We start from the raw sequence: 14,819 nt of genomic DNA on the forward strand, positions 1-14,819 counted from the left end.
TTCTTGTGAACCACTAAAAACAATCAAGATTTTCAAGTTTAGATGTTAAAGTTGGCACTTTTAAAAGTGATTTAAGGTGTAATCTCTAGGAAGCCAATCTGAGATGCTTTGAGGGACAGTTTTCTAAAAGGTGGCCCTCATCACTTCTGAAAACCGTCTTTCTAAAATATTTTGTGTTACATTCCCAGAATTATTGATCACTTTTAAAAACTGTGATAGTTTTCCTGGGAATAATATTTAGTTCCTTAATCTACATCCAGTCTATTGCATCTGCCATTATGTGAACTGGGCAGATGTCTGCAGATATGGAAAACAAATGAACAAACAGAAAGACACGTAAACACCCTAAGAAAAGAATTAGAGCAGAATCTATCAGCCTGGCTGAGAGAGATTGTGAAGGAGAGGTATGTTCTATCACCCAGAATCACTACCAAATGCAGTTGTTTCTCTGTGTACTGTCTTGCAAGTACTTCATCACCATCAGTTTCGTCAGATACCGAACAGCCTCAAGTAGCTTCTTTCTGTAGAGTGCTGGCATTATAGTGTTTTGAAAGCTGGGAAGCTGAAGGAGTTTCAGTAAGTATGTAAATGACTAGCACTTACCTTTTCTTTTTTTCATCCTCTCCTGTTTTTGCTTGTGTCATACCAATTCATTATTTTTCCAAGTTCAGATCTTGTTTTTCAAACCCCAAAATACATTTTAAAAAGATTCTGTAGTAGTCAGAAACTCTTGGGTTTTTTTTGACATGTCTTTATCTGTCTTGAAGAATAATATAATGAAAGTGGAGTTGTGGATCATGAAGTTCAAGGACACCCTCAGCAAACTCAACAGTTTATTTTCATCCTGAAAATATTTGGTGCCTTTTATGTGTCTTCACTATATCCATTCCAATTTTCCAAAACTGTAAGATAGATCCTCACCAACTTTCCTGCAACTGTCTGATTCTATCTCCATCTTTCACACATTTGGGCTTCAGAGATGTGATTGCTCGCTGCTGAAACAAAAACAAACAAAAAAGAAAACTGCATCACTTTTTTGCTAAATGAGTCTAACAGTTAACTTTGTAGGAGATTTTTTGGTTTTAAGCATTCAATATGTTCCAGGTAGTGTCTTGTTTAAATAGCCATCTGCTTATATTTTTATTCAAGCTGACAAAAGGAATCAGAACAAAGAGAAAATGATTGCCCAAGAGGGTAACACTGAAATGTGTTTAAAATAATTGTGTTATAACATTGTCTAACTGCAGCATTTGCAAATTTTTAAGATTATTAGCCATCTCCTGTATTAATTACTTCCATGGACCACTTTGGTGGACAAACAGAATAAGAAGGCGGGCCGAGTTAATCAGAATTTATTAGTAATAAGGACACAGCATAAGAGATAGCCCTATAAGAAGTCCAACGGGGTCATGGTCAAGTCCGCACCTTTCAGAAACCTCATTTTTTATAAATGTTAAGAAAAGCATTTCAACTTGCTGAAGCAAAGGGAAGTCGAATACATGAACCAACGTAGTGTACATACATGAGATTATCATCAGTCATTAGAAATACCAAAACTCTATTTGCAGAAATACAAATCTTGCTAAGTTTTCTTTAAATAATTACATTCAAATACTTACATCTTCTTTTAGTTTTTTGAGAAAGGACAACATTTTTCCCAGCCTTAAACTTGCTCCAGAGCTGTGTATTGCCAGTGTGGTTTGACAATGCAAGTAATGCTAATTGTTTACACAGTAAACTAAGTATTTTTGGACTAAAATGGAGTTGTGTAAGTGTGAAGTACTGTTATGAATATGCTCCTCTTAGCTTTCCTGAAAGATTATAGCTGTCATTAAAATATAGTGTTCTTTTGTAATTACCAGATTATTATACTATCATTATTGAATAAGGCTTATGTTTTGAGTACTTTTTTATAATTTTAGGTCATTGCAACCATCCCAACAAGTAGGCTAAAGTTTTTAAAGGAGGCAGGGAGGCTCACTGAGAAGGAGGAGGTCCCTGAAGAAGAACTCAATGAAGATGTTGAAGAAATTGATCATGCAGAGAGAGAACTTCGACGTGGACAAATTCTCTGGTTCAGAGGGCTCAACAGAATCCAAACCCAGGTATGCTAAAAGTAAATGCCCACATCGTCTAGAAAAAAAAAAAAGCTTAATCTTTCATCAAGGCAAGATAATGTTATAAGGAAAGCCACAGAGTGTTTGTGTGTGTGAACAATGGTACTTGTTAATTGCTTTATTGTTTTCAAAGGAGGAACACATGAAAAAATAAAATAGGTGAACTGAACAAAGCTCTGTGTGTATAGCAGAAGAGATAAAGTGAAAAGATCATAAAATTATAATATGCAAAAATAGGAATGCTTTTTTTGAGATTACTGTGAATGGACATTCCTTTTCTACTTCAGTGATGACAGCTCATAAAATAGTGCTACTTGGAAAATGCTAGCTGTGACAATGGCTGGCAAAATGTTATGAAGGCTTTCTAAAACATACTGATTTATTTTGTCAGAAATATATTGTTGCTGCCACTTCTGCAATAACAGAATAATTTAAAATTTTGAGTCTAAAGTATAAAGTACCATTTGATTAACCAAAAAAAAAAAGTATTTTCTGTTCTAGCACTACCATATATATATCTCTTATTATTTTCTTTTCTATTAGGTAATGAAAAATGTGGTACAGGATTTATTTTTAGTGGTAAGGGCCTAAGCATCCCTTAAATATTGAAATGTATGTGTTGGCTGCTATGGATGATTTCTTGGAAATACCTATCTTTTCATTTAAAACTCTCCCCTACTTTTGCTAAATACAAAAATTCATTTCATTTTTTAATATACTAAATATTTGCACTGAATCATGGTGCTAAATATAGTACAGATTAGGTTATCTAGTAATATTTGTCCTGTAGTGCTAAAAAAATTATTTGAATTATTTCACCTTTCTCATTGCAGTGAAGTAGCAGGTTTTATAGCACTCTAGTGCTTTCTGCTTGATCTTTCTAAGATCAAGTATTTGTGCCAGCTTGCAGAAGAGTGCAGCTCTGAAAGACAAATATGTACTTGCCATATCAGGTGTGAATGTTTTACATGATGCTTACAAGAAAAAGAGGTGAATACTTAAGAAAAATATTTTTTCATTAAAGAATCTTTTAAAGAACATTTTTATCTCAGAGGATTTTTATTTTTGTTTTCGTTCAAGATAAACAGTACTTTCTCCCTTTTCCCATCTAAAAATTTATACATTTTTTTTCTGGAGAAAGAGATGCAGCCATGCATTCTAGAAAAAATATGGGGAAGCAGTTAACTGAAACTGGGACAGTTAGGTCTCTTTAGTGCATCTGCAGAGCAAAAAATAAAGAAGGTGGAAACTGACATTAGAGAGATTAAGGGTTTGGGTAAATTCCCAAAGTTCTGTGGTAAGTAATTAAATACGGATCTTCAGCTTTGAGGTTGTGTGTCTTGACTCTTGAGTCAGGAGCACTCATCATTAGAGAAAATTCAAATTGTTACAGTATAAAGGTGACAAACAGGTGCCCAGGTAACGGTGATCTTTATGAAAAGATGACCTCTAAATGTGCATTCTTTTCTTCCTGATGGCTATAGGAGGAGTGTTGTCTGTTGGCATTTCTGTCAGGATGTCTTTCTGGTTGTGGTGAGTGTAAACATCTACAAGCACAAAAAACCAAATTACATCCTTTCAGCTCTTTTTCTAGTCTGAGAGGTACCTTTTAGTTCTGCATATCTTTGTCCACTTAATTCACAGACAAATTATTATTCTTTTATACTATTTAAAACAAAATGAACGTTAATTATATTTCTTTGCTAACATCCACCTTCTTAGTTTCCTTTCTGCGCTTAGTTGTAGAAATATCTTCAGTAGGATGTATTGTTTCTCTCCTGCCAAGAGGCCTCTGTGATTTTTTTCTCATTTTGTTTATTCAGTGACTTTGAGTTTTACATCCGTTTCACATCTGTGGAATGATAATGAAAAAAGGCAATGGGCCAACAGATTCAAAAATAGTCCCAAGGTGTCCACTGGAGAGTGATGAACTTACACGCAGGTCAAATTAGACGCACTGTTGGATGGACCTTGAGTTGAGCGCATTTTTGATGCGCTATGTGTTGTGGCCCATCCAAGTGAATTCATACACTTGTACTGCATTTCTCAGGAAGCCAGCTAAAGAAGAGTTGATGGAAGAAGATGAGGATGTCTGTAGCATCCTTGGGGAGCTGGAGGATTTGCAAGAATCCTCTGATGTCTAATGCACTTCTGGAGATGCGGAAGAAGAAGGTAGAGCATCCCCTCACTTTATATATGTAAGAGGATGACAGTAAGATTAGGAATAAACTCTAGACTCTCATGACTAGATTGGTCATTCAAATCCTAACAAGACCAGTTTTCACCATCATATGCTTGTGCTGTATATTAGATTATCTTTAGTTTTGCTTATTTTCTATTCAGTCATTATTGGACAGAGAGCCACAGCACTCAACAAAAGCCTTCACTCCTAAAACAGTTATAAAGAATCTACAATAGATTTGATTGGGTTTTTTTCAGATAACTGAAAGGTCTCCCTTGTAATGCTCCAATAAAAACTCATCCAAACTGACAAAAACTTTGCAGTAAAGACATTTTTTTCTTTTTCGAATCCTCTCTCAAAACAGAGGGTTCAAACCTAGACACCAGAGAAAGGATTTCCACTGTTGATTCTTCATACTGAAATGTCAGACTTATTTCTATGAAGACATGCATGAATTTTCTTTAAAGAAAGGTGTATGAAAAATGCACATAACTAAGTCAAAGAGACCAGCTATCTACTTCTGATTTTCTTTTTTTGTCTACTTTTGTTCATGTAGTTATTTTGTTGTCTTATAAATATAGTATAGGGCTTCTCTGGATGGATGCATGTTCTCCTTCTCTGAATGGAAGAGTGTTTCTGTACTGGATAGATCTCTCAGAAGACCACTGACAGACAAAGTTTCACAAATGACTCATCCTAGTTATGCAAGTTTCATAAAGATATAAAGGTGGTCTCAAATTGCATGAAAGATAGGACTTTTCAACCTTTGCTAGTTTTCAGCAATTTTTTCCAAGTCTTTGTTGCAGTTCTTACAAATTCTTCATTCTGAAGGAAGAGACAAGGCTGATCATACCATCTTGGCAGATCTAACAGCCTTTGGAAAGTTCAGCAAGTTCACATTCAGGCAAAACTACTTAATCTGAGTAACAATAGAAAATCATTGCATCTTTTTTAATTTTATACTGAAAAGTTTCTCTAATTACCTCACATTTGAGTATGGAAAAATTGTGAAGTGTGGAGATTTGAAAATTTTTCAAGCTACATGTCAGATTTTTACAACACCGGGCCTGATTCTTTCCTCCTCTACTTCATTCATCCTGTAATTCAGTTTGCTTTACCTGCTTAAGGAGGGAAATAACTATCTAGAAATGTTTTGAGAATAAAAGCAAGAACTGAAAAATATACAGGTGCCATGTTAACTGCTACTGAAAGAAAATTTTTCCTCTTTAGATACTAAAAAGGACATAGAGGTGCTGTACCACGTTTTCTTCCCCTTCCTTTCTGCATTAAAAATTTCTCTTCAAACAATGCAAACCCTATAGCAATGAAAGTAATTCCTAGCAAGTGGTTTAGAAGTTCCATAAAAAGCTAGCACCTCATTTTATGACTTTCCATATAGCTTTTAATATAGAAGACATTGCAGTAGCCCAGTGTAAGTGGAATGGAAACTGTTTTATTTTGTGCAGAAAAGTTTGTGGTTTTTTTTAATTAATATCCTGGTTGGAGATTAGGTGAATGAGACCTGGGTCCTGTGACAACAATAATGACAACAGAAATGCTTGCTGAAGATCTAATCTGTGTTAAACATCAGAAAAATGTTTGTTCTGCCAGGACTATTCTGCTAGTATAAGATCCCTTTATTTATTTATTTAAATCAGTGATATTTTTATTAGCTGTGTGTACCTTAAAAATGTGGATCTTCTAGAGTATAGAACTTACAGAAAAATGAGAGGTGAAAACTCCAACCTTACAAATAAGCTTCAAATATTCTAAATAAATGCATTCTTTTGTAATTAAAAAATTACTTCTTAATTTATAATGCTTTATTTATTTCTACAAACTCTTTCTTGTTGTTTTCTGGTTTTGGAAGATAAAGTTTTGGGCCAAGTTCTTATTTTCTTTCTTGGCTTCAGGCAGAACATAGCCCTGTATGTTCAGCTTTTAAGATTCTGAAAAGGTTGTCATCCTCTCTCTATGAATCATATCCATGAAGATCTGTAGTTACTTTCTTCAGGAGAATGAGTAAATTACATGCCTGTAATTCTTATTTTCTGGAGAAACTATTAAATAGAGATCTTCCCTTATCTTTTCACTCTTATACCAAGATCTTTCCTTTCAGTTTATTAGGAAGACATTTGAACATCTAGAAATGCCCTTTGGCTTAGGATTTATCATCTGTGTCTTCCACAGTGATACGCACTTCATGCTTTCAGTAAGAGTCTTTAAAATCTTTTTTGAATGGTCTCTTTTGAAGAGTGCTCTGTCATCTGTGTTAGATCATGAAAACCCAAGATCTGTATTTAATTCTGCTTTTGTACAGTGAACATTTCAGGTGAGTATTTAATATGCCTTCATATATAACCAATGGTTTAGGCCATATGTTTTTTTTCTAGATGCCAATGTGAACCTTAGCTAATGATTCACTTGTTACTCCTGTTTCATATGCTAACTCACCTCATATTGCATTTTTTTATTGTGATGTTTGTATTGGATATGTAATTCAAAATAAGTGTGCTCCAGAAAACACAGAGCAAAGCTGGAAAATGTTGTGATGACTGCTTAATACTGTACATCTCAAACAGTGGGTCAGTGAACAAATTAGCTGTTTCATGTTTGTGTAGTAAAAGTTCAGTGTGACAATTCTACGGCAGTAACCTTTGATCCTTTTTACAGCTGGCTGTGATATGATTATTCCCATTAAAACATGCAGGAAAATAAACAATTATGTCCAAAGATAAGATTATGGGAGGAGATACATCCATACTATTAAAGATGAAAGCATATCTATTTGTTTATTCCTAAGACTGAACACAGCAGAAAATGTTAGCTAATTTTCTATAGTGCTTTCAACTTGGAAAATTTAGGAGAGCTTGCACCAAGATTTGTGCTGTTTTAATTGATAAATATACCACTGTACCTTCTCCCAACTACTTTCTAGGCTGGGCATCTTCAGAAATCTGGGTTGCAAGATACAAATCTAGTAGCAGTGAGTTACGTCAAAATAAGTAGTTGGTTGAATTCTTCTAATTGATACTACTACTGCTGCTTTGTCATGTTGAGATTGTACTAATGTAACAAAGAGGACATTTTGCTGTGCAGAGATTTGTAGCATATATTTACTCCTTGATATTATCTGTTGCCAATCCTTGGCTTTACATTTGTACACAGAGCCTGCTTTTTATGGGTTATACTGGTGACAAAGAATGCCTTGAAATACTCAGCCCTTTTTTTAATTCATCTTCTGTGGTGGTGAATAAAGCACTCAGGAGGGTATTCAGGATGAATATATCAAACAGTGCATACAATAGACATATGAAAATAACAAGTAGGAAATTGTAATGTTATTTGCTGCAATAGTCAATCCAGTTCCACATCATTTTCTGTGTGATTTTAAGTGCTCTGTATAAAGATAAAATGTTAATCTTTTTAAATCTGTAGTTATAAAAGATTAATATTTATTATCACTATGCTTAATTTATACAAACTTCCATTATAGAAAAAGTCAGATAAAATATTGGAACATTTTCTATTTTACCAAGCTGGTATACTGACAACACTGGTTTTGTAGACAAAATGGAGTCGTATTTTGAATATTTTATGATTTTTTTGGTTTAGTTGGGTGTCGTCCCCATTCCCCCCAAATTCCAATTAAGTGACTGAATTTTCCTCCCTCTGGAAGAACACCTAGAAAGCAATAACAAAATAATTTTATTCTTAGTAGGAAAAACGTGGAGTTTAGTTTATATCAAGTAGTCCAGTTTTATTTACTTTATTTACATATAAATAAAATTGTTTAAATTTTAAAGATTGTGATTTCAAATCTTCTAGTTGCTTAAACTGATACAACTCCACTGCCTCCTTTGGAGCAGTTTCATTTTATCCAGGCAGAAAATTTGGATCATTTCATATCTAAAAACATTAAAAGGAACACTTAAAAGTATTTATTTCAACTGAAGTAAAACTATATGCACGGTTGATTGATTGTTTTTCATTATTATTCCTGTCAGTTATGCAACTGTATCCATACTTTAAGCAACTTGTCTCATTCTTTCCTCCATTACAGATCGAAGTAGTCAATACTTTCAAGAGTGGCACTTCCTTTCAGGGGGCTCTAAGGAGACAGTCCTCCGTCACAAGCCAGACCCAGGATGTAACCAATATTTCTAGCCCTAGTCACGTATCGTTATCCAATGCTCTTTCCTCTCCTACCAGCACATCTGCTGCTGCGGCTGGGCGTGAGTGTGTATTCTTAATGCATCAGACCTACAGAGATGCCAACTTACGTAGCAGTCATTTGAGACTAAGCTACTTTGTCCCTTCCCATTTTGTCCTGTTATGTTTATTAGTTTACACATACCCAGGAACATATAACATGATTACTTTGTGTACAGTAGATACTCTCCATGATTAGTTGCAAGATTTGTTAACTTACTGTTAGGGCAGGAATTTCTAGTAATTTTTTGTCCAGTGTATGGAGATTCTGATTTTATTTGAGGCTTGTGTGTCATGTTTTCTCAATCTCGTTGGATATATTTTCTACTGCTTATAAAATATGTACTTTAAATGATTCTACAAATATATGAAGCAATACAGCTCATCAGATAAAAGATCATTCCATCTGGAAGACTGTGTGTAATATAGGTCCCTCATGTCCAAGAGAGATGTACTCTAATTAGCACAGGTACAGGAAGGAACAAGGAAATAGAGAATCTAGTTTATGATGCAAGGCTAAGGGATTAAGGTTTACATGAGTGGTGAAAGAATACATTTGGTATCTCTAAATTCACTGGGAGGTAGGCATTAAGGAAGGAGGGAGCTAGACAAGTTAAAGGACAGTGTTGAACAAACAAAATAGATGTGGTAAAATTTTTCTTTGTTAAAAGAAGTAGGTTTCTAAACACTGAAATCCTGACACAGCTTTCTTTTAGATGCAAACAAAGCATCTAGTGAAGAAGTAGTGAGGTGAATAAAAACTTCGAAGCGGCTAATAAGGCAGGCCTGCTTCACTAACAGTAGAATTCCAGTTGCTCAGGAAGAGTCTTACAGATCTAAGTTTGGTTTTATATTTTTATTTTTATTTATTCAGGATGGTATGTAGCTATTTCGTTTTACAGCATAGCCAGCATTAAAAGAATTTTTAAATTTATAGAACTCAGTTTACAAGCTTGTCACTTACTTTACAAAATAATGCAGTATATTTCTTAAGCAAGTTTTAGTGAAAAGTTGGCCAAACAGACAAGAAGCCAGTCTTGTTGTCTGGTCAACAGAGAGAGGGAAGGTGGACAGAGACAAGGTAGATGAGAGAAGGAAATAAAATTCCAGAACTCCTGCAGAAAAAGGAAGCTTGACCTTTCCATTCAGTTTGAGTGCAAACCCCCTCAGTGTTTGAACATCAAGCCTTTAGACGTGCATTAGCAGTTTTGTTGGAATTAAAAGTGAAAGGACAAACTTTGCTTCTGCTAGGAACCCAAAGGGCCATTAAGGTTCCAACTTTGACAGTTGCTCCTTGGAAAAAATTTGTGTCTTTTCTTGGGAAATTTGGCCTGCTAACTTTTACTCCAAAAGCACCAACCTTTTCAGGGCAGCAGCATGATCAAGGGAACCAAAGTCACTAAGCTGCGTGCCACTGCTGTCCCACAGGCGCTGTAACCTGCTTCTGAGAACTCACAGCCCAAGTTGCCTCATTTCCACACTGAGCAGGACACAGAACACCACACACAAAGCAGCCCTTCATCTAGGGAAGGATTTCCCGTAATAGCATTTCTATATTTGAGCAGAAAACAGAGAGCAACTCATTCTGCTGTGGTGTTTCAACAACATCCTGTAGCCAGCAGTCTGAACGGATAGATCTAATAAAATTAAAATAGACAATTTATCTTCTCTCTCTTCTCTCCATTGCAGCAAAGTAACTAAGGATGGAATAGTCTTGCATCTTGACAAAGGCCTTACTAGGCTATGGGCAGAAGTTAATTAATAGGAGAAAGCATAATCTGCTACAGTCTTTGATGTCTCTTTTTATTTGGAAAAATAAAACAGGTCTGCAGAGCTCATCACTTATAGCCACATTTATTCAGTAAAATAAAAAATGTATGATTGATTTGTTAAGCTATCCAGAGATATGTATCTCAATTGCAGAGGACAATTAGAGATGGGGCCTTTTAAAGTGGTTATTCTGGACTGTTAGTATTTTATTACCACAATATAATGTCTGTCTAGTATCAAACCAGTGTGTGCTTCAAATATGTATTTCCTTAGGGAAAGTTTTGATTTATTAATACAATGACACAAACCTAATGAATGACAGTGAAAAGGCAAAGAAAAAAATCTGGCTTTTATTTTTAAATTGGGTATTTACAGTTGATGGTTCATCTTCCAGAACCTAGAAAACCTTTCCTAATCCAAATTTCATAGAAATGGGGTATGTTTTTGTGAATTGGCATTTTCTGTGAAAATTTCAATTGCAAAATGCACATCTAGGTCTACTTTTCAGCTCCTTGCTTAAAATGTATGTGGTGGGACAGGACTAACTTCTTTCCTCTTAGATGCTCAGAATGAATTAAACCCTAAATCATTACCTTCTTCCTATGGCGTTGAAGGGAATAATGGGATAGTTGTACCTCTGATTTTGCAGCCTTTCCCTCTCTCCAAGAATCTTAAAAATATTGCATATGTAGATATATTATGGGGAGTATCAAGGGAAAACTTTAAGGGTATAGCAAAGACAAAAGGGTCTAATAAGTGAAGGGACACAATATAAGATACTGTCAGGAAAGTTTATTTTCAGAGAAATGGTGCTCAGCATGTTGCAGCAATGAAGATATTTCAGATGTCATTTTGGGTGCTCAAAATGCAGAGGTTCTGATATCAATACTTATAAAAAATGCAAGAATCACATGATGCTCTATCAAGAATATGTAAGTCTCATTTAACAGAGCATTTATGCAGTTCTTTACTAATTGTATGGCTTTTTAATATATAGTTCATTATGACACCTCACCAATCTGTGAGATTTCTTCTGCAGATTTATAATAACATTTTGGAATTTTAAGAAGATATATTTTTCCTAGTATTTTTTGGCAGATTAATGTTTGATTCAAAGGTTAGTGCTTGCTTAAAAAGAAATCTGCCTGTCAAATGCAGCCACATCTACAGTAGTTTGTGAAACGGATTAGCAAGTTATTACCTGAAATTTTCAGCTATTCATAAATATGGCACATTCAAATCTTTCATAGGGTTGTGGAATACCTTAATTAAAAGCAATTTACACAAAGGAATATCTACTGCAATACTAAAGTTTCCCTTGTTATGCTGATACTTTTTAGCTGTCAAGGTGTTTTTGCAAATAACAAATTACAAATCTCTGGATGTCAGCAATAATTGATAACAATGAGGTCCACATTATGAGTCTCTTACCTCTTTAGAAAAATGCTGCAGTTTTAAATAAACAGTGAAAATTTCTGCAAATTGAAGCCTGGCATTTTATATAGTCTGATAAAAATGGAAAATTTATTTAAATGCAAACTAAATATATACACATATTTAATGTGCAGACATTTAAGCTACAGAAAATGAAAACATGGGAAGAATAAGGCTCTGTATGCACTATGGTCTCAGCCAAGTTCTCAGGTTTTGTTGTGTCACATGCATGAACACACAGACACACATATACACACACAAATCTTCTGTCACTGGAAAGCTCTTACACTACAGTTAAAAGTGGGTTTAGGTATCAGGCTATCCCATACCAGCTTTGGTGGATATGTATTTTATATGCATTTCTTTCTACGTTTCATTTCAGGAAAACAAAATCAGATCCAGTGGGCAATGGAGCATCTTTTTTTTTTTTAGTTTTGAAGCTCAGAATTAGTAACGCAAAATGTTAGCTTGTGCTTAAAATTAAGTATATGTTTAAAGCCTTTGCTACTACATTGCTTAATTAGGTAGAGGATGAGTACATCTAACTGTACACAAAGTAAACAAGTTATTCTTTATCCTAATCTGTTTATATCTGGTTCTCAGATGTTATTTATATTATCAGTAGGTAACCCCTTCAAAAGAACATGGTTTCAAATTTTCCAAGAAAGATGCACATTTAACATTCCTTTGTGCTTGCTCTTCCTCCTTCCTCTCATCCTCATATATAGTTAATATTGTTCCTAAGTGGAAGCAGCTATAAACTGCAGGTCACTTACAAAAAACCCCTCCTTTCTTTCATAACACGTTATAACTAAAAAATATTGTTAAGTATAGGAAACATTGGGGGAACAACAAACAAAAACAAACCCCACCAAAAGGCAACCTCCCAGATCATGAAACTGCTGTAGTTTCTGTATTTGCAAGTTTCTTTTTCTTTGTCCTGTTGAGGTCTGTCATTTTTGTCTGAGATTTTTAGAAGTGAATATTTCATGGAATCAGTTACAACTTTTTATTGTATTAGCCACTGTAATTATATTAGCCATTTTATTATATTATCCACTATCTAACAGTGGCCCCAAACAAGCCACTTGTAAGGATGAAACAGGAAAAAATACACAATGATGACTCCAAATTTTATAGCAACCAATTAAAATCTTACCAAACAATCACAAAATATGCTCCGAAGGATTTGTCCGTCATATAGATTTCTGAAGGTTTTTTGGGTTTTTGTTTGGTTAGTTGGTTGGTTTTTAAAAAGTGTTTTCAAGCAAAAGAAGAGCATAGTACCCTTAAGGCTGTATTTTTGCTCTGGTTCACTTTTTGGAGGGGGCTGCAATCTTCCAAAGTGAGGATAATTTGCATGGAAAGGCAACTTTTTTTCATTCTCCCTTTGATTAAAAAATACTTGAAATTTATCAGACTTGCCAAGAATCTGTCATTTGTAGGTAGAAGCTTTACACATGCAACATTTGCCTCGGAGTGGTATAAGGGCATAAGCATCTGCAAATTGTGTCAAACTAGCGTAAGACATTCAGCAAGTTTAATTCTAGTGCGTATTGCAGTCCATTTACTAAAAGATGATTTTGAAGAGACAGCTTAGTTTAACTACTTGTAGTCTCTTTTGTATGAAAATCAGATTCTTTTGTATCAAGAAAAATTATTTACTGTTCCAGCAGCTTTTGCTTTTCTATATTTCTTACATGTTTAGTTTCCTGTAAATATAATCGTCATTCAGCTGGACAGACTTTACCCCTAAAACTTAAGAGAAAATCTTAAGTTTGGATCAAATTTTCTCAAGACGAAAAATAGGAATAAATTTATTTTTAAAAAATTCTTCTATTTTAATAAATGTTAAGGCAAAGATTACTATCAATATTGACCTCTATTCAGATCACAGACCAAGTCAAGTGGGCATGCCAGCCTTAGTGAAAATATCAGTTGCTTTCTGTGGCAACATGGTATAACTATCACAATGAGGAAATGGAACAAGCAGAACTTAACCAAAGTCCACATCTAACATGTTTATAAAAGTCGCACCATGTGGGAACATCATTAAAGTAGAGACAGAGATACAATACTAAAGTTTAGAAGTTCCCTCTGGTTATAGCCAAGATTTCACAATCCTGCTGGGATATGCAAGATCAAAATCAACTTCTGTGTATCTTCCTTGTAGGGAAACTAGGTTTAAAGTCTAAATATAAAACCAAGTCCTTAATTGGAGATATGGCATGGCAAGAAGGTTTAGACTCCTAATGCAGAAGTACTTTCTTTCAAAGGGTTGTACAATATATTTAAACTTTGCCAAATCTGATACAAAAATGTCAGACTCCATAATTTTGCAACAGTCCTATAATAAAGGAGGTATGCTATGGAAAGTAGAAGCCCTGCATATGATTCTGATCTCATGCTGTAAAATTCAGTGAAATAATAGCCTTGTGAACCTTTTGTGAAATGAGAATCAGGCCTCAGGATTTCACAGAATATGTAGGTATTCTGTTTTCCTCTTGCTGCATGTGGTTTGACTTTTCAGCAGCACTTACTGGATTTACTGCATATTTATGCAGAAAGAAAGTAGCACAGATAATGTTATGCACCTGTTTCACTCATTAAAGCAGAAACCTAGAAATTACAGTTTTTCTAAAATCTGATCTTTGCATTTGCTCAACTTCTGCATCATAGAATCCGCTAGCCACAACATTTATAGGTGACTCCAATACATGCAATATCTCCTCCTGTGGATACCTAATCTGATTTTACTCAGCTAAAACTAGAAGGATTCAAAAATAAACAAACAAAAATTAAACAAACCCAAATATACTGCAGATATGCCTTCTATTTCAAAGCTTTACATATGTAATAGGACTTGACCAAACTCATTTACCTTTGTATAGCTATAGTCTTGATATAGAATAGTATCAGTTACACATAAGAGTTGGCATCTCTTTGCAAAATTTACCTCTTGTTTACAATTTTATACTAATCACCTTACTGATCTTTCAGTATTGAATTTATTTGCTTTTGCAGTGCCCTACTCTCTACTGTCTGAATATTAAATGTGTTTGTTTTCCCAGAGGGCTAGAGAACATTGGACAAAAGGGTTCAGC

At 34.6% G+C, this 14,819-nt stretch overlaps 1 protein-coding gene across 1 annotated transcript in view; it reads left to right on the forward strand.

Annotated features, from left to right (window-relative positions):
* Positions 1–14,819, forward strand: part of LOC104162670 (plasma membrane calcium-transporting ATPase 2) — a gene marked incomplete at its 5' end in the record, with an annotated part of 101,212 nt that overhangs the window by 81,687 nt on the left and 4,706 nt on the right. Inside the window, one exon of the mRNA XM_009701462.1 lies at positions 1,923–2,105. Coding sequence (XP_009699764.1) covers positions 1,923–2,105 — 183 coding nt within the window. The remainder of the gene's footprint in view (positions 1–1,922; positions 2,106–14,819) is intronic.

Source organism: Cariama cristata, unplaced genomic scaffold (assembly GCF_000690535.1).
Source record: "Cariama cristata isolate BGI_N322 unplaced genomic scaffold, ASM69053v1 scaffold8740, whole genome shotgun sequence".
NCBI classification, from domain to species: domain Eukaryota; kingdom Metazoa; phylum Chordata; class Aves; order Cariamiformes; family Cariamidae; genus Cariama; species Cariama cristata.